Below are 19431 nucleotides of genomic sequence, written 5' to 3' on the forward strand. Positions count from 1 at the left end.
GACAGGAGCAACCTGGTGAAGAATAAATAGAAGCATTAAGCATAGAACAATAGACCATCTATCACCAAATACTCGAAATGCATGCTCCAGCTGTGATTGGTAATGCTCTGGTGATTCTTCTGATATTAAGCTTCTGCAAATCAGTTCGTACGGATAATGTCCATGTAAGCGTCAAGAACAGGTTAGGCAATGGGAAAAACTTAACCTTACATTGCCAATCAAAAGATACTGATCTTGGGGAGCAAAACGTTGGCGATGGGGGCGAATTCGGATGGGACTTCTCTGTCAATGTTTGGGGGAGCACGTTGTTTTACTGTGACATGGGGTGGGATGCTGTGCAGCAGTACCATTTCGATGCGTACTCCTTCGACAGGGACTTCGCCCGTTGTGAGACGCAGTGTTCTTGGCTGGTCTCGGGTGAAGGCATGTACGGATTGAATGGAGAAACCGGGTTCTGGGAATTTGCGTACGACTGGCCTAGTTGATGAATACTTGATCACATCTCGAAAATGGAGGTTGGTGAACAATCCAAAAGAAAAATTAATACATGTTCGTTCTCAAGGACACAAACCTCTTGTGGCTATGTAATTTTCTCTTTCTCCCTCTCTCTCTCTCTCTCGTGAAAAGCTATACGCTAAAGCTAGATTAGAGTTGAAGGGTTACGTATTACAGGCAAAAAGGTAACTGAAAAGACTTTATTCAAGTACCAAAATTTGCACCGGATGCATAAACACACCCAGTCCAAGGAATTGGGGAACTTAAGCAAATTACCTTAGAAACATAAATACTTTATCCAACGATCCACAACTAACTATTCTATAACTTGTATGCCTATTGTTCAATGCTGCTCCATGAAGCTAAGCCTGTAACATGGTGAAAGGGACTTGAGGCCTAACCTTCTGTTATCTGCACGACGTGGTCAAGTATTCAAAAACACAAAAGAGGAGATGAACAGAAGATGTAGATTACACATAAACCAATAACCATGGAAGTTCACTGCAAACTGACATGAGAATCACTTTTCCTTCAATGGAACTAAAGCAAAGACCCAAAAATCCCCAAAATAGGAGAAAAAAGAAATAAAATTTGCATTCTGATCTAACCAAAAAAGCACCTAAAAAATTTTTGGCCTAATAGAAAAATAATAAGACCAAAGCAACTACCAAGTTCAATACAAGCCACTCATTGCCAATAATAATTTGGCATCTGAAATCTGAAATCCCAATGTGAAAGCGCACTCAAAGCATCAACTATACCAGCATCTTTCCTCCATTGATAAACTAAAGCTTCAGAAGTCAACCAAAATGAACTCACATACGACACATGACTGAATAATGTAGACTTCACGATCGTCCAACTCTTCCTCCAAATCAGAAGCACTTTCGGTGAACAATGGCTGGACCTGATTCATCATACTCACCCTTGGAAATCCACATCTGCAGCATAGAATAGAAAGTAAGCACTTACACAGAAACTCAACGATGTTCCAACTCCAGGACACCTTTTCACAAGAGCCACACTTAGATAACTAGAAGTAATAGCACAAAAGTTACCTGCTGGAAGGTGCTAAGAGATGCTAAAATGGATCCTCCAATCCAGACACTGTATTTTCTCTCGGGAGGTGCAACCACCTTGATCTTCATGCTACTTGGGGCAAGAGCAGTAATTTCCTTGCTCATCCTATCAGCAATACCAGGGAACATGGTTGATCCACCACTAAGCACAATGTTTCCGTACAGATCCTTCCTGATATCAACATCACACTTCATGATTGAGTTGTAAGTAGTTTCATGAATTCCAGCAGCTTCCATTCCAATCAGAGATGGCTGGAAGAGTACTTCAGGGCAACGGAACCTCTCTGCTCCAATTGTGATCACTTGCCCATCAGGTAATTCATAACTCTTTTCAATAGCAGAGCTGCTCTTGGCAGTCTCCAATTCTTGTTCATAATCAAGAGCAACATAAGCAAGCTTTTCTTTCATGTCACGAACAATTTCCCGTTCTGCAGTTGTCGTGAAAGAGTACCCTCTCTCAGTTAAGATTTTCATCAAGGAATCTGTAAGATCACGACCAGCAAGGTCTAACCGGAGGATAGCATGGGGGAGGGCATAGCCTTCATAAATCGGCACTGTATGGCTCACACCATCACCAGAATCCAAGACAATACCTATTCACATAGATTAGAATTGAGTTAATACTGGATTAAAGGAAAACAAACAAAACAAATTCTTCATTCCAATTTACACTTTTGCAAAACTACATACAAAATGGAAATATGGCCTAAATAGAGCAACACTATGTGACTGTACAGATAAAGTTATTTCAGAGTCACTAGAATACAACCAAGATCAGTAATCCAAGCTATAAATGAATACCTGTTGTACGACCACTGGCATAAAGTGAAAGAACGGCCTGAATAGCAACATACATAGCAGGCACATTGAATGTTTCAAACATAATCTGGGTCATCTTCTCCCTGTTAGCCTTAGGGTTGAGTGGTGCTTCCGTAAGAAGTACTGGATGTTCTTCAGGGGCAACACGAAGCTCATTGTAGAAAGTATGGTGCCAAATCTTCTCCATATCATCCCAGTTGCTCACAATGCCATGTTCAATAGGGTACTTTAAGGTAAGGATACCTCTCTTTGACTGGGCTTCATCACCTACATAAGCATCCTTTTGACCCATGCCGACCATGACACCTGTGTGGCGTGGGCGACCAACAATACTAGGGAACACTGCCCTAGGGGCATCATCACCAGCAAAACCAGCCTGCAAATACAAGGATAAAGCAGCCATCAGCATTTGTGTAGTTAGAACAAATAGTTAACAAACCCAAGCCATCTAACTTTTGATAATAGCATCAAAGGCAGTATCAACCCCGTAGATGACTGAAATAGAATCATTGTCAAATTATCATTACGAAAATTGTCTTTGTAAAAAATTGGATTTCAATGTCTATAGTTACATATGAAGAAAATGTATTAAACCTATAAGAATCAGAAAGATAATTTACTAACCTTGACCATTCCAGTTCCATTGTCACAGACAAGAGGTTGAATATCCTCATCCGCCATCTCGTTTTAACCTGAACAAGGAAAATGATTATCCTAAGAAGAAAAAGGTTTTCCGAGAAAACAAACTTCGTTTTTTGGTTTGACCTTTCTTAAGATCAATCTACTATAAAAACTAGTATCAAAGTCAATAAGAAATTCATCGCATCGTTAACTGTATCACATCAAATATGAATCATTCATTGGAGTATTTCACTCCTTCCATGTTATGACTTTGGTTCTGGAGAAGGAGAGCAAAGACAAGGGAAGCCTGTATGTCATCCGCATAAGGCACGACCAAAATGCAGCTCATGTTCTGGATCATTGTAATTGTTCATTATTTTTACTCTTCCTGGCATAACCATTCCTAAAAGCATAAAGCGCCAATAAAATACGAACCAGCCATCAAACATGAATTATTGGTGAAAACAATAGACAAGAACTCAAATTTCTGATGATATGGTTCATTAAAGAAAGCATAAAATCGAAGCCTACACAAGAATTAAACATATATTGCACCATAATCTACTAATGAGCGTATTACCAAATTCTAAAGAATCCGATGTTCTCAAGCAAACACCAAGTAAACTTTGTCAAGATCTAGATGAATTGGAAATGGATATCAACTTAAGACATGAAGAAACCACAATAAATTTATAATTTTGCAACCATAAAAATTGTAATAAGAGAGCCTAGCAGACATCACAACAATAGATTCATTAAGCCAAAACTTCAGGCAGATCTAAATCACAAAACACAAATAAAGTTGACAACTTGACACCCAGTAGTCCATCAGAAAGACAAAAAGAAGAGATATGCTTAAGTACCCAGAAATGTTTGGACATAAACAAGCAAAGATAACAAAGTTATAGATCAAAAACAATAAAAAAACAGATAAATCCATACCTTGCTTTAGCAAAAAAAGCTAAGCTTCTCTGTGCTTTTTGAAATTAGAGAAGATGACAATTTTTCTTTGACAGAGAAGCTGAAAACATAGAGAAGAGAAATTTTTCCTGCGGCTTTTATATATAGCAGAAATGAGAGTGAAATGCAAATGAAATTCAACCCAAATTCAATTAAGCCCTGTTTGGCTGCTGAGAAAAAAAATTAAAATAAAATAAAAAATTCTAAAATGTTTTTGGCATGGAAAAGAAACGAAAGGGGATGACTTGGAAAAAAGGAATCTTCTTACACCCGCAGTGTTCTGCTGGATTTGAGAATCCAAACAAAAGCGTTACGTAGCCGTCCAAATAGAGTGTCTTTAGATGGTAGTCAGGTGATGATGTGGACGTTCGGAAGACTCGTGGGGTGGACTCCACGTCAGCAGGGCGGCTAAAGCCTAAAGGTAGGGGGTGGGCGGTGGGTCGGAGTCGTGCCCGATGCCGACCATGTCTAGCTATGTCTGCTTGAGCATAGGTTGGCAATGGCCCCCACGCGGCCACTTTTCTCGCATTATAATTTCAGCTTGGCTAGGCTAGATTTCAAATTTTCTTTGCTTTTAATTCTTGTCTAACAAAACTTAAAGATTTTTTTTTATATTTTAATTACTTAAGAAAAAAAAAACATTTGAATGAACAGATCAACATGTTGAATGGAGTCATAAATTCAATGGCAATGGAACTACTAATTCAACATGACATATTAAGTGATGTTGGAAAAATGAGGATTTGATTTTAATTTTTGGATAAAAAATTTATTGAAATAAATGAATAATTTATTTAATTAATTAATATCAAAATCAGAAAAATCAAATTAAATTAATGAAATGCAATCAATCCGTCCATCCTTGCTAACAAGATCTCATGTGACAAAAATGAGCAATAATTTGACTATAACTTATAGACAAGTAAAGGCATAATTTTTGAAAAAAAAATTAATAAAATTTTATTTTTTACTATGTTCAATTAAATCTATATATTTTTATTTTTTATTAAACAAATTCTTATAGTTAATGGTTAATTAACTATCATTTATCAAATGTCACTTGTCATTTTATATTTATGTAATAATGATATGAACAGTAAAAATACCACATAATGATCATCACGGGACATCAGTAGATTAGCATATCACGTTAGCACTACGTGGTATATAATAATAAGTAATATTTTTATTAAAAAAAATTAGTTAATTATTAATTATAAAAGTTAATTTAATTTAAAATAAAATGATTTTATTAAACATAATAAAATAATAAAATTTTGTTTGAATTTTTTTAAGTAGTGGAAGAGCTTTTTTAAATAATATATCTTTGTGAATATTATATAATGATAAAAAATGTAACAAATTCTGAAAAATAAAACATTTTTGAAAATATTTAAAAAATGTTATCAAAGTTATGAAAGAATTGTAGTAACAATTTGTTAACAAAAAAAAAAAGAGAGAATTCAATGATTTTTGGTATTGTTAATGTCAAACATGGTTTAGTGCAAGATAATTGTACACGATCATTTCAATGTATTTCTTTTTCAGGTGAGGAATATATATATATATATATATATAATTAATTAATTAATTAATGGTGGGATAGAGGGAGACGGAGTCAAATCTTGTTTTAGCTGACCAATTATGTCTAAGCAACCCAAAGACCAAAGCAGCTAACCAAATTTGATTTTGGAAAAACTGAAAACAACAACTATTGAAAAATACTAATCATTTTCTATCAAGGAACTATTACTATTGCTTCAAAAGTCCAAACAAAAACTTCAGCATTTTGACTTGTTCAATCTCAAAATTTTAAAAATCAAATTAATCGAATTTTTATAAAGAAAATGAACTAAACAAAATATATCATAAAAATTAAAATAATTAAAATCAAACGTATTAGTCGGTTCGATTGGTTATACGTATATTTTCATCAATTCTTTTAACAATTTTCAACAATATTTAAAAAAAATAAAAAAATAAAATTACTCATCTCCGCACTCTAATTAAGATAAATTAAACCATCAAAAAATATTATTATTATTATTATTATTATTATTATTATTAAAATTTATTAATAATGATCAATTAGGCAATCAATTCGGTTGTAAAAATTTTAGATACTGAAAGCTGACTATGTAAACTTAAAAAAAAATGATAATCATAGTTGATTGAAGATTGAAATTAAAATAACTAAATTGGATTAACCGAATTCAATTGGTTGAGTCGATTATTTTGGTTTCAATGGAATTCTCCTCAACCCTACTAATGAGAAATGATTTGTACATTTCTTGTTAAAACAACTCCATGTTCTTAACATGATATTACCAAAATTAAAAGGTTTTTTGGCTATGAAAATGGCTATACTAATATTCTCCAAAAACTAATATTAATCAATAAATTAAATAAAAATTTACAACGTGTTAAACCCATAGCAATGTGTCAATATGATTTGCAAGAAACTCAGCCGGCCCAGTGGGCCGAGTCGTTTTAAGCGTTTATTAGGTGTCGTTTGGTTTTTTTCTTTTATAAGTCCATTTTCAGCCCAATTGCGAACCAATCCCAAGGCCTCGACAGTCTTGCGGACTATATTCTTGATCCAATATTCTTAAGAGCAGCCCAAAGCTTCTGGCCCAAACTAGGCATGTGGTGCGTAATACGCCCTGGGCACATTTTAAACACCGAATGAAGCTCACATTTATACTCGCATTTTCCACAGGGAAAGGGGCCTTGCCGTAGCTGAGATTTCGTGCTTCCCGTTTAAAGGTACTCTGGAATCTTCCTTTGATCTCATTTTATTTTTCTGTTAAGAGGTTATCTTATTTGATGAGGATGGCTCAAATGTTGTTTTATTAACTGATCTCCTATTTTTCCTTCAATTGTTTTTCTTGATCTGTAAATCTAGGGTTTTGGGTTAAATAGATTTCATCTTTCCATTATTTTGTTTAAAATGAGAAATTTCATCTCTGTGGTTTGTTTTTTCAATTTCAATATTTCATTTCTCGTTTTAGGGTTTAGGAAATTTTACTGGATAATTATTATTATTTTATTTTATTTGCTGTTGCTGACTTTCAGCTTGTTAGATGTTGACTTTGTAATTTACGTGTGCTAGTTAGGTAACCTCCAAAGCTTTTCGGTGCTCAGTTATCGACTTCGTTTGATATGTAAGCGTAGTTTCTTTCTCATGTAATTTCCTTGTTAAATATGTATGTTATATCTTGTTCGATCATGTGCTTGTTAGCGGACTAAGTTTGGCGGTATACGTTGTTTGAGTTGTTTCAAATACATGTTCATGATCACTTGGCAAGGTAAAAACTTTTCGTGTCCTACGTAGTTTTGTTAGACATTCATCTGTATTGGTTTTTTGAACTGTCGTGGCCATTCTCTGGTATAGGAAAAGATAACAAGTCTGTGTATGAAAGTTTTATGGTGCATTTGTATATATAAATTTGTGGTTCATGTAGGTGGTGGCATTCTGAGGAAATGATTTCAGATGATATCAAATTGGAATTAACTAAGCAATTCCTTTATCAATCTAGCCAATCGTGTAAGCAGTGGGCAGTGCATAGGATAAGGAGGGCTCCTGAAAAATTGGGGAAAAAAAGGAAAAGAAAAGACTTACAGTGCTCAAACATCAAAATAGTTCTTTTTATCATCTAATATCGGTAGATATTAAGGTTAATTAATAGGAAATAACAAATGTATTTTGAAAATAGTCATTGCTTATAGTTATTTCAATTTTCGTCTTTTTGGTTGTAGTTGATAGTTGCTTCCCAATTACGATTTTTAATCTGTAAAACAAGTGATGTTATTTTCCCCCCAAATTTCCTTCTGCCTTTCAATATCATGCCTATATCTCATTTATTTATTTTTTAAAAATATTTTAGGGCGGACGAGGATCCTGTTGATCAAAAGAAGTATCTTGAAGAGGCTTGCAAGCCTAAGTGTGTGAAACCGTTGCTTGCATACCAGGTTTGTAATAAACTACTTGTTTTGGGAAATTGAGCAAGGTTACTGAATTTTTTACCATTCTTTCAATTACATTAGCTTGACAATTGTTGCTAGAATCATAAACTCATGTGGTGTTGTTTTTTTTCTTAATTAATGGAATTTTCACTGGAGATTGCTGATTTGCTCTGTTCCTGTTGTCGTACTTTCTCTCTTTTTTGGATGGTTTATTTCCTGTTTTTACTTTATTGTGTTTGCGAGGAGTGCGCTTAGCGATTTTTGTCTCTTAATTACTTATTCAAAGAGTCACTAGCCCAAATTGTTTCCATAGGATCATATGTGTTTTGAGTTACTTGTAGAACCCTGTGGTATAATTTGTATTTCAGTTTGGACACTAAAGTTTTATTTATGAATCTTGAAGTGAAACCTAAATTCTATTGCTAACTCCATTGATGCCAATAAACTTTGCCTCCAATAACATCTCATTTGCCACTTTGCACCTGGACATCATTTCTGCAGCTCCTGAAAAGGCTATGCTCTTTGCAGAGAATGGACATATTCACTCATAAAAAGAAAAAAGAAAATCTGCATTCCAATCCTTTTCTTCTGTATTTCTTGAAATTTTGTAGCTATCAGGACAAATACTTTATGAAAGGAAGATTAAAGGAAGAAGAATATACCTTTTCAACAGTTGATGAGTCTATGAATTGATTTATCAAAGGAAGATTGAATGCTTTATTGAAGAATATACGCCTTTGAAACCCCAGTATGACCTCATGAAAAGGTTCAGGCCAGAACTATATGAGTGAAATCTTATGCTTGTTGACCCCATATTGTAGGGTGGATCTCGAAAGATATGAAAGATCTCCCTCCAAGCCGTACATACGACTTTCATCGAATACTGTGTTTTCTTCTATTGAGAGCAAAATCTAGAGACAACGTATATTGCTTGATAAAAATGATTGGTCTTACTTACATATATTCACTCTCAAAGGGGTTCGCTAGTGTTTGACTGAACCTTGATTTACTTTTCTTCAATTTTATTAATGGTTCTAAAATGCTCAAATCTTTAAAGAGGATATCATGTCGTCTTGTGAAAATTCTGTTTCTTGTCCTAAATTTTGGATATGCTTATTGAAAGCCTCCTTCTACTACCATTGGAATTTTGCGGCAGCTTGTATATGCTTATTGAAAGCCTCCTTCTACTACCATTGGAATTTTGCGGCAGCTTGTAATCTAAGTACTGCTTTCCTACAGGAATGTGTTAAGAGAATTCAAGGTGATGAAAGTGGGCACAAGCATTGCACTGGTCAATATTTTGATTATTGGTCTTGTGTTGATAAATGTGTAAGCATTTTTATTTGTTTAGCCTCTTTTTATTTTTGTCTCATTTTGATTATATTATGTATTTTGCTCTGATACCAACACGTTGGAATGCAGGTTGCACCAAAGTTATTCTCGGAACTGAAATAACTGGGGGATGAGACATTTTGTTACAGCAGCATTCATGTCTTTGCTGTTTTGAGTTCGAAAGCCAGTGATTGTTTGGAAAAAACACGTTCATGATGTACGGTAATCTTGAAATGCCTGCATCTGCATGGCTAATCTGAGAACTGTTAGAAATTTTTTGTGTTTATGTGGAAACAGTTTGGTCATTGTCAATAAAATACGATCCTGGAATACATGCATGTTGGCTTACAGGTTATGGAGTGTACCATAACAGACTTGACTGCAAATAATTTGAATACAAATTGAGTTGATGTTAACAAACAGCATAGACAGCCGTTTATCTGTTTAAGAAAGAGTTCGACACTCTATCGATTCAACAATGGATGGCAAAATCCAAACAAAGTCTCCAAATCCAAGGAGAACTCAATCGTAACAGTTAGGCTAAGCATATGCAAATTTATTATTCGTCTGGATGCCGTCTTGTTGATTTCTTTTTTTTCATAAAATTCTACAGATGAGTTTATATATGTACGTCTTTATGTAATTAGATATTATGTCTTAACAATTTTTTTTATTTACAATGACACGAGGATGTGATATAAATGGCATAATATTTTTTAAAATATTGAATTATTTAAAAAATTTCAAATAAAAAATTATTTTTTATTATGTTTGTTAAATATTTATGTTTTTATTTTGAATTAAATAAGTTTTTATAATGAAAGATTAATTAATTTTTATATTTTGAAATTTAATATATGAATTTTGTGGTATATTTCAATATTTTAACATATGATATTGAGTATATTTGTGATATAATAATATAATGTGAAAATATCACGTGAGTATAAAATTGAGTAAAAAATTAAATGATAATCAATATGTTAATGTTACGTCAATGCTGCATAAGCGTAAAATCGAGCAAATAGTTAATACATAAACAGTTAATACATGAGCATAAAAACCAAGCAAATAGTTAATACGTAAATAGTTAATACATGAGCATATGTATGATTATAAGATGATAGATAATATTTTGATTAATGACTAAAGTGGTATAGAGAGGGGAAAGGAAAGGAAACGAAATCTTTAATTTTAGTAACAAATTAAGGGAAAAATTAACTGAAACGAACAAACAATAGCTTTGCTTGTCATAGAAAAATTCACAATAAAATATTAGTAGTTTCTTGGACAATCCAACCCCTTTCCAAGTGTGAACGCATTAGATTCCTGATGTTGTCATGTCCCACCTGGCAAGTGGCTGTCAACATCAGTTTCACAGTGGAAATGCACTTTATAAAGAAGGGCGTGTGCCCTCCACACTCCTCCATATCCAATTCACCATTTTCTTACATCGTCATACACTTTCTTTTTGGCTTCCCTTTCCCTATACCATGCCAACCTTTGAAGAGATCAGATCTTGCCAAAGCTTCAACAACAATATTGAAGCAGCAGCAACAACAAATCAAGAACACGAAGTCGAGGTTTTTGATTATGCCAAAAGGGCACAGTGGCTTCGAGCTGCTGTTTTAGGAGCCAATGACGGCTTGCTCTCCACGGCATCTTTGATGATGGGAGTTGGAGCTGTGCGTAAAGACTCCAAGACCATGATCCTGACAGGGATCGCTGGCTTGGTTGCTGGTGCTTGCAGCATGGCCATCGGTGAGTATGTGTCAGTTTACTCACAATACGACATTGAATTGTCTCAGATGAAGAGAGACAAAATGACAAAAAATAATGTTTTGGCTGATCATGACAAGGAAAGTTTGCCTAGTCCCTTGCAAGCTGCTGCTGCATCTGCGGTTGCTTTTGCTATTGGGGCTGTCATACCGTTGCTTGGTGCTGCGTTTATAAGGGACTATATGGTGAGGTTAACGGTGGTGCTGGGGGTTGTGAGCTTAGCCCTGATAGGGTTTGGTGCGTTAGGATCACTGCTCGGTGGTGCACCCATGCTCAAGTCATCATTAAGGGTCCTGGTGGGAGGATGGTTAGCCATGGGAATAACTTTCGGGCTAACCAAGTTGATTGGTGGTTCTGGACTCTAATCATGCTTGTATATTTAATAGCTCTCCCTACATGATCCTTTTCCTTTTGCCTTTCACTTTTTTCCTTCATATCTATCCAAGGATTCAACAGCTTCTTAATTTTCTTTCCTTTATATATCAGTTGGATTTATGTAACAATATTCTCCAAACCCAAGATCGATTATATGCATCTAGAGGAACAAATTGAGTATTGATGAATTTGCCTGTTTACCTGTCAAAGATCATACTAAAATTAACAGTTAGCAAGCAATGAACACCACCAAAGGTGATCCGTGTATGATTGAAAAACCAAACATGTAGTTGGTTTTGTGCTTTTTTTCCACCAACTGATAGACACAACCTGATTACAAGGAAAAAAAAACATTTAAGGTGGGTTAATGGAACCTGTTTTCCCAATCTCCTGGCTGCAAACGAGGGGTCCCCTAGTAAAGATCCTCGGATATTTTTGTTTGTCACTGGCAGCAATGCAAGCCCCATAGAAATGGCTAATTGGTCTGATTCATTATAAATCTATCTGCTAATGTTTAATAATGAATAAAAATTCTTTATCCTATTCGGTGTTCGGTTCTATTTTCTTATAATTTTATATTACGTATTTAATCTTATGTGACATAGTTAAATTAAAATTAAATTAAAACGAGCATTACGCAAATTGATTTGAAGTTTTGATTGTGTCTTTAATTATTGGAAGAAGAAAAGCAAGCTGTCTCATCCCTTCTTTTAAATGGATAGTAATTGTTTATTAAGTGGTGACGGTTGAATATAGACAAAAAATTAGGTGCCATTACTATAATTAATTACCACTACTAGTTTGATTAATTATATATAATTTGATTACTTTTGCCTTGTTTGAATTTTTCAATGTTTTCTAGTATGGATCAACACACATGGTATGAGAATTCGAATTAATTACTGCAGTTAGGTAAAGTTTGATTATATTTAAAGTATAGAAAGGAAGAATTGGGTTGTTGGCCTGTGGCTTGTGGCCAAAATTATATATTAAATTTCTTCAAAGTTATATATATACATTGGTACAAGTTTTACCACTTTCTTATCTAATTTTATTGTAATAAAAAATTATTGAGTAAACTTTACTTATAATTTTTGTGGTTTTAATTTTTTTTGCACGATGCTTTATGATTTTTTTTCTTAATTATGGTTTTGTGAATAATTTTTGTTTTTATAAAGAGATTGCGGTGTTATTTTTTTCAATAAAATTATCAAAATAAAAGTATTTTTATAATTTTATTAATAAAATATATAATATATAATCTTTTATTCTTCTGGTGAAAGCAAAAGTTCAGAAACATAAATAAAATCAAGATGGAAAACAACTAGCAAATTCATTATCAGTGTAATTGATGTAACCCAAAGCACAGATCATGGCTAATGAAGGATTATCTTGATAAACTTGAACAATTGAGGAATCCAAAATGACCCAATTTCATGTCAAGTCTTTTGGTGGAGAATCTAGAATGAAAATGAAACAATCTATTAGCCGTTATCATAGAATAAATAGGATTTGATATGGAAAAATTGAGAAACTTCTTTGTGTTGTTATCATGTAGGAATTACATGTGCCTATTTCTTTTGGAGTATTTCGCATCGACTATCCTGCCTATCTCTTTTTAAAGGTATTTGACGTGGGATCAAGTTTAGGTTGGACATGTTTTGATAACATTTTGTCACGAGACTATTATTATATTTTTGAGAAGCTAACTTAATATGTGTGCAGCATCCAATTATGAACTTCAAGATTTTTGTACTTATTCGATAAGAGAATCTAACACCTTGTCTACTTTTTTTGAAACATTTAATATAATATATTCTAAATTACAGATCTTATTTAAAAAAAGATTATCTTGAAAGATTTCAGCAAATGAAGAATTCAAAATGACCCAATTTCATGTCAAGTTTTTTTGTGGAGAATCGAGAATGAAATGAAATACTCTATTAGCCATTATCACATAATCAATATGATTTGATATGATAAAAATCGAGAGATTTCTTTTTATTGTTAATAAGTAAATATTTTATAAGTGATAAAATTTGATTTGACTCAACCCACTTGATAATATATTAAAATATTCTAACTCGAAATTTTTGTGACTCAATATCTGATTTAAACTAATTTTAAATTCAAAATGACTTAACATTTATGATAATACGAATATAAATTATATTAATACCATATCTAATATGATCAAGAGAGAACTTGATATGCATACTCAATACTTACAATAAACCTTTTATTACTGATGTCTAGTTAATGTATTGAAAAAATTTGAGATAAGTTAATAGGTTTTTTATAATTTACAAAAAACAAATATGTGTTCATATAAAATTATTAATAAAAATTTATTTTCATTTTTTTCTCCATAAATTTGGACAGTTTGTGAAGTCTTAACATTTTCTAAGATTGGGTTGGGTTGAGCCTGTGTCTTGGTCCATGCTCAATTTTAAACGCTGCGTTTTGCAAAAAGAGACAAAAGGCGGTGACAGAAAAAAAAACTGTCGTCAAAGGCAAGGAAGTATAAAAATTATTATTAAACAGCAAAATTTGGGATTTTTATAAAAAAAAAAAAAGAAGGAAATGCTATGTCTAGTTACACCGCCTTTGGTTTCCGTTTATTTTATTCAAACTCCTACCAGATCAGCCGATGAGAAATTTTGACTTTCCCATTTTAGCCTGATGGAGAAAGAGAGCGAGAGAGAGATGACGAGGCCATTCCCGGCGTCTAGATCTACGCCGATTAGCCCTGATTAAAACATTTAAGATATTTCTCATTTTATATGTCCAATCTTGTTGACTGATTCCCTTTTTCTATTACTATGTTAGGTTAACGGAAACTTGACAGTGGATGGCATCGACTTTTACGTATCTGATGCTTTTGGAGAAGGGCTGTATGACTCCTGAAAGGAGGTAAAATTTGGGACCATGAATACACGGGGCATTGAATTCATAGGTGCTGGGGCAACAAACTTTAAAGGTGAATGAATTTAAGTTTATACATGGATGGAATTCTTGTATTGCCTGAACAATTTGCCAAATACTATCTCTGGTTTTCTGTTAGCAATGTATCTTTCCTTTCTTTTTGATTTGATTTGAGTATCTTTCTTTTCTTTGAAACATCGAAATTGACATTGAAAGCCAAAGTGATTAGGATGTAAGGTGAAGTATGGAGAAAGTTAAAATGAAAATGGCACTTCTTTTGAAAGTTTGGAGGAAAAAGCTCTGAAGAAAAAAAGTTGATGGGTTTTCCTCTTCGGGCTTTGCTTTTATTTGTTTTGGGAACATTTGGGATGAAAGAGAGTAAAGGATGGGTAGGTCTCTTTCATTTCCTGCAGTAATATCAGCATCTTCATCCTGAAGTTAGAATTTCATGTTCAGACCAACTTTTATACTGTGCAAACAATGGATAGTTTTTGAGATTGTATGACCAGGCCAATGTGTTGCCCTATCTTCTATACAACTTTCATCGAATACAGTGTTTTCTTCTATTGAGAGCAAAATCTGGCGACAACATGTATTGCTTGATGAAAATGATTGGTCGTACTAACATAAATATTCACTCTCAAAGGGGTTCTCTAGTGTTTGACTGAACCTTGATTTACTTTTCAAATTTATTAATGGTTCTAAAATGCTCAAATCTTTAATAGGACATCATGTCATATTGTGAAAATTCTGTTTATTGTCTTATATATTGGGTATTCTTATTGAAGGCGTCATTCTCCTACCATTAGAATTTTGCAGCAACTTATAATTTAAGTTACTGCTTTCCTACAGGAATGTGTTAAGAGAATTCAAGGTGATGAAAGTAGGCACAAGCATTCCACTGGTCAATATTATGATTATTGGTCTTGTGTTGATAAATGTGTAAGCATTTTTATTTGTTTAGCCTCTTTTTATTTTAGTCTCATTTTGATTATATTATGTATTTTGCTCTGATACCAACATGGTGGAATGCAGGTTGCACCAAAGTTATTCTCGGAACTGAAATAACTGGGGGATGACTACGTTTTGTTACATTAGCATTCATGTCTTTACTGTTTTGAGTTCGAAAGCCAGTAATTGTTTGGAAAAAACTCGTTCATGATGTACGGTAATCTTGAAACGCCTGCATCTGCATGGCTAATCTTAGAACTGTTAGAAATTTTTTGTGTTTCTGTGGAAACAGTTTGGTCATTGTCAATAAAATACGATCCTGGAATACATGCATGTTGGCTTACAGGTTGTGGAGCGTACCATAACAGACTTGACTGCAAATAATTTGAATACAAATTGAGTTGATGCCAACACACAGCATAGACAACCATTTAGCTGTTTAAGAAAGAGTTCGACACTCTTTGGATTCAACAATGGATTGCAAAATCCAAACAAAGTCTCCAAAGCCAAAGAGAAGTCAATCGTAACAGATAGGCTAAGCATATGCAAATTTATTGCTCGTCTAGATGCCATCCTGTTTAACTCTTTTTTCGTAAAATTCTACAGATGAGTTTGCATATGTATGTTTTTATGTAATTAGTTATTATGTCTTAATAATTTTTTTTATTAACAATGAGACAAAGATGTGATATATATATGGCATACTATTTTTTAAAAATTGAATTATTTAAAAAATTTTAAATAAATTTTTATTTTTATTATGTTTATTATATTTTTATATTTTTATTTTGAGTTAAATAAGTTTTTATAATTAAAGATTAATTTATTTTTATATTTTTATTTTTAATATATGATTTATTTGGTACATTTTAATATATGATATTAATGTAACATGTCTTATGACAAGTATATCTATGTAATATAATAACATAATGTGATGTGAGCATAAAATTAAATAATAATCAATATGTCAATGTTATGTCAATGCAGTATGAGCGTAAAATTAAACAAATAGTTAATACGTGAGCATACGTATGGTTATAAGATGATAGATAATATTTTAATGAATGACGAAAGTGGTACAGACAAGGGAAAGGAAATCTTTAATTTTAGTAACAAACTAAGGGAAAAATTAACTGAAAAGAGCAAACAACATCTTTGCTTGTCATAGAAAACTTCACAACAAAATTTTAGTAGTTTCTTGGACAATCCAACCCCTTTCCAAGTGTGAACGCATTAGATTCCTAATTTTGTCGTATCCCACCTGGCAAGTGGCTGTCAACATCAGCTTCACAGTGGAAATGCACTTTATAAGGAAGGGCATGTGGCCTCCACACTCCCCCATATCCAATTCACCGTTTTCTTACATCCTCATACACTTTCTTTTTGGCTTCCCTGTCCCTATACCATGCAAACCTTTGACGAGATCAGACCGTGCGAAAGCTTCAACAACAATATTGAAGCAGCAGCGGCAAATCAAGAGCACGAAGTCGAGGTTCTTGATTATGCCAAAAGGGCACAGTGGCTTCGAGCTGCTGTTTTAGGAGCCAATGACGGCTTGCTCTCCACGGCATCTTTGATGATGGGCGTTGGAGCAGTGCGTAAAGACTCCAAGACCATGATCCTGACAGGGATCGCTGGCTTGGTTGCTGGTGCTTGCAGCATGGCCATCGGTGAGTTTGTGTCAGTTTATTCACAATACGACATTGAATTGTCTCAGATGAAGAGAGACAAAATGACAAAAAATAATGTTTTGGCTGATCATGACAAGGAAAGTTTGCCTAATCCCTTGCAAGCTGCTGCTGCATCTGCGGTTGCTTTTGCTATTGGGGCTGTCATACCGTTGCTTGGTGCTGCGTTTATAAGGGACTATATGGTGAGGTTAACGGTGGTGCTGGGGGTTGTGACCTTAGCCCTGATAGGGTTTGGTGCGTTAGGAGCACTGCTAGGTGGTGCACCCATGCTCAAGTCATCATTAAGGGTCCTGGTGGGAGGATGGTTAGCCATGGGAATAACTTTCGGGCTAACCAAGTTGATTGGTCGTTCTGGACTCTAATCATGCTTGTATTTTTATTAGCTCTCCCTACATGATCTTTTTCCTTTCGCCTGTCACTTTTTTCCTTCATATCTATCCAAGGATTTAACAGCTTCTTAATTTTCTTTCCTTTATATATCAGTTGGATTTATGTAACAATATTCTCCAAACCCAATATCGATTATATGCATCTAGAGGAACAAATTGAGTATTGATGAATTTGCCTGTTTACCTGTCAAAGATCATACTAAAAGTAACAGTTAGCAAGCAACGAACACCACCAAAGGTGATCCGTGTATGATTGAAAAACCAAACATGTAGTTGGTATTGTGCTTTCTTTCCACCAAATGATAGACACAACCTGATACAACGGAAAAAAACATTTAAGGTGGGTTACTGGAACTTGTTTTCCCCAGTCTCCTGGCTGCAAACATGGGGTCCCCTAGTAAAGATCCTCAGATATTTTTGTTTGTCACTGGCAGCAATGCAAGCCCCATAGGAATGGCTAATTGATCTGATTCATTATAAATCTATTTACTAATGTTTAATAATGAATAAAAATTCTCTATCTTATTTGGTGTTCGGTTTTTTTTTTCTATAATTTTATATTACGTATTCAATCCTATATGACATATAATTGAATTAGAATTAGATTAGAACGAGCATTGCACAAATTGATTTGAAGTTTTGATTATGTCTTTTAACCATTGGAAGAAGAAAAACAAGCTGTCTCACCCCTTTTTTTAAATGGATAGCAATAGTTTATTAATTGGTGAAGGTTGAATATAGACAAAAAAAAAAATTAGATGCCATCAATATAATTAATTACCACTACTAATTTGATTAATTATATATAATTTGATTACCTTTGCCTTGTTTGAATTTTTCAATGTTTTCTAGTATGGATCAACACACATGGTATGAGAATTCGAATTACTGCAGTTAGGTAAAGTTTGATTATATTTAAAGTATAGAAAGGAAGACTTGGGTTGTTGGCCTGTGGCTTGAGGCCAAAATTATATATTAAATTTCTTTAAATTTATATATACACATTGGTGCAAGTTTTACTACTTTCTTATCTAATTTTATTGTAATAAAAAATTATTGAGTACACTTTATTTACAATTTTTGTGGTTTCAACTTTTTTTTGCACGACACTTTTTTATTTTTTTTCTCGATTACGGTTTTGTGAATTACTTTTGTTTTTATAAAGAGATTACATTGTTATTTTTTTCAATAAAATTATCAAAATAAAAGTATTTTTATAACACTTGAGCATTTGGCTCATTAGTTAGTGCATGATCTCACTGCTTAAAGAGTAAGGTTCGAATTCTCCTTTCCCCAATTATAAAATTTTTTTTTTTATAATTTTATTAATAAAATTTATAATATATAATCTTTTATAAAAACAAAAGTTATTCACATGAAAAAAAAATGCCATACGTCAAAATGACGTCCTATTTATCTTTGGAACTATTATCTTCAATTTGAATATTGAACCAGTTGTTGGCATCAACAACAAGTTTTGTTGTTTCAAGATAACTACCAATATTTTCTGTAATAGGATCAATTGGTTTCTTTTTGGATCACTTATTAGGAAATTAAATTCCGGTACTTGAATTTCCTTTGGGTGATTTACTGATTTCTTCTGCAGAAAGCATCTAATGAAAAAGGAATTGTAGAATCAATGAAGGTAAAGAAAGGTTTAAAATAAAGAAAGAAATGGAATAAAGGGAAAAGGAGTATGTGAGGAATCTCAACCTTTTTCAATTATTAGGTCATTGCTTATTCTTCTGGTAAGAGTGAAAGTTCAGAAACATAAATAAAATCAAGATGGAAAACAACCAGCAAATTCATCATCACTGTAATTGATGTAACCCAAAGCACAGATCATGGCTAATGAAGGATTATCTTGATAAACTTGAACAAATGAGGAATCTAACATGACCCAATTTCATGTCAAGTTTTTTGGTGGAGAATCGAGAATGAAAATGAAACAATGTATTAGCCATTAATTATCACAGAATAAATAGGAGTTGATATGGAAAAATTTGAGAGGCTTCTTTCTGTTGTTATCAGGTTGGTATAGCATGT

At 33.4% G+C, this 19431-nt stretch overlaps 5 protein-coding genes across 8 annotated transcripts; 4 read left to right on the forward strand and 1 right to left on the reverse strand.

Moving 5' to 3' along the window:
* LOC18607390 lies at window positions 78-485 on the forward strand. The gene has a single exon (XM_018114827.1). The coding sequence runs from the start codon at window positions 78-80 to the stop codon at window positions 483-485; it is 408 nt and encodes a 135-aa protein (XP_017970316.1).
* Window positions 944-4261, reverse strand: LOC18607391 (actin-100). 3 transcript variants are annotated; one of them, XM_018115387.1, is made up of 6 exons: window positions 3957-4057; window positions 3227-3417; window positions 3018-3085; window positions 2376-2769; window positions 1554-2167; window positions 944-1436 (listed from the first exon to the last, which is right to left on the reverse strand). In XM_018115387.1, exons 3-6 carry the CDS (start codon window positions 3072-3074, stop codon window positions 1371-1373), a joined length of 1131 nt encoding a protein of 376 aa, XP_017970876.1. In that variant the 5' UTR covers window positions 3075-3085; window positions 3227-3417; window positions 3957-4057; the 3' UTR covers window positions 944-1370. The 3 variants fall into 3 exon arrangements, with proteins under 3 accessions (XP_017970876.1, XP_017970877.1, XP_007041601.1); XM_018115388.1 differs by lacking the exons at window positions 3227-3417; window positions 3957-4057 and adding an exon at window positions 4243-4261; XM_007041539.2 differs by lacking the exon at window positions 3227-3417 and having other exon boundaries at window positions 3957-4170.
* Window positions 6662-9625, forward strand: LOC18607392 (cytochrome b-c1 complex subunit 6). Of its 2 annotated transcripts, none has more exons than XM_018116612.1 (5): window positions 6662-6740; window positions 7091-7138; window positions 7862-7946; window positions 9180-9269; window positions 9363-9625. In XM_018116612.1, coding segments are annotated over exons 2-5 (210 nt in total). In that variant the 5' UTR covers window positions 6662-6740; window positions 7091-7136; the 3' UTR covers window positions 9396-9625. The 2 variants fall into 2 exon arrangements, with proteins under 2 accessions (XP_017972101.1, XP_007041603.1); XM_007041541.2 differs by having other exon boundaries at window positions 6664-6740; window positions 7087-7138.
* LOC18607393 (vacuolar iron transporter homolog 4) lies at window positions 10721-11610 on the forward strand. Its single transcript, XM_018115137.1, has one exon. It carries the CDS (start codon window positions 10766-10768, stop codon window positions 11414-11416), a length of 651 nt encoding a protein of 216 aa, XP_017970626.1. The 5' UTR covers window positions 10721-10765; the 3' UTR covers window positions 11417-11610.
* Window positions 16666-17493, forward strand: LOC18607394 (vacuolar iron transporter homolog 4). Its single transcript, XM_007041543.2, has one exon. The coding sequence runs from the start codon at window positions 16711-16713 to the stop codon at window positions 17356-17358; it is 648 nt and encodes a 215-aa protein (XP_007041605.2). The 5' UTR covers window positions 16666-16710; the 3' UTR covers window positions 17359-17493.

The sequence above is a fragment of the Theobroma cacao genome, chromosome 2, assembly GCF_000208745.1.
Source record: "Theobroma cacao cultivar B97-61/B2 chromosome 2, Criollo_cocoa_genome_V2, whole genome shotgun sequence".
NCBI classification, from domain to species: domain Eukaryota; kingdom Viridiplantae; phylum Streptophyta; class Magnoliopsida; order Malvales; family Malvaceae; genus Theobroma; species Theobroma cacao.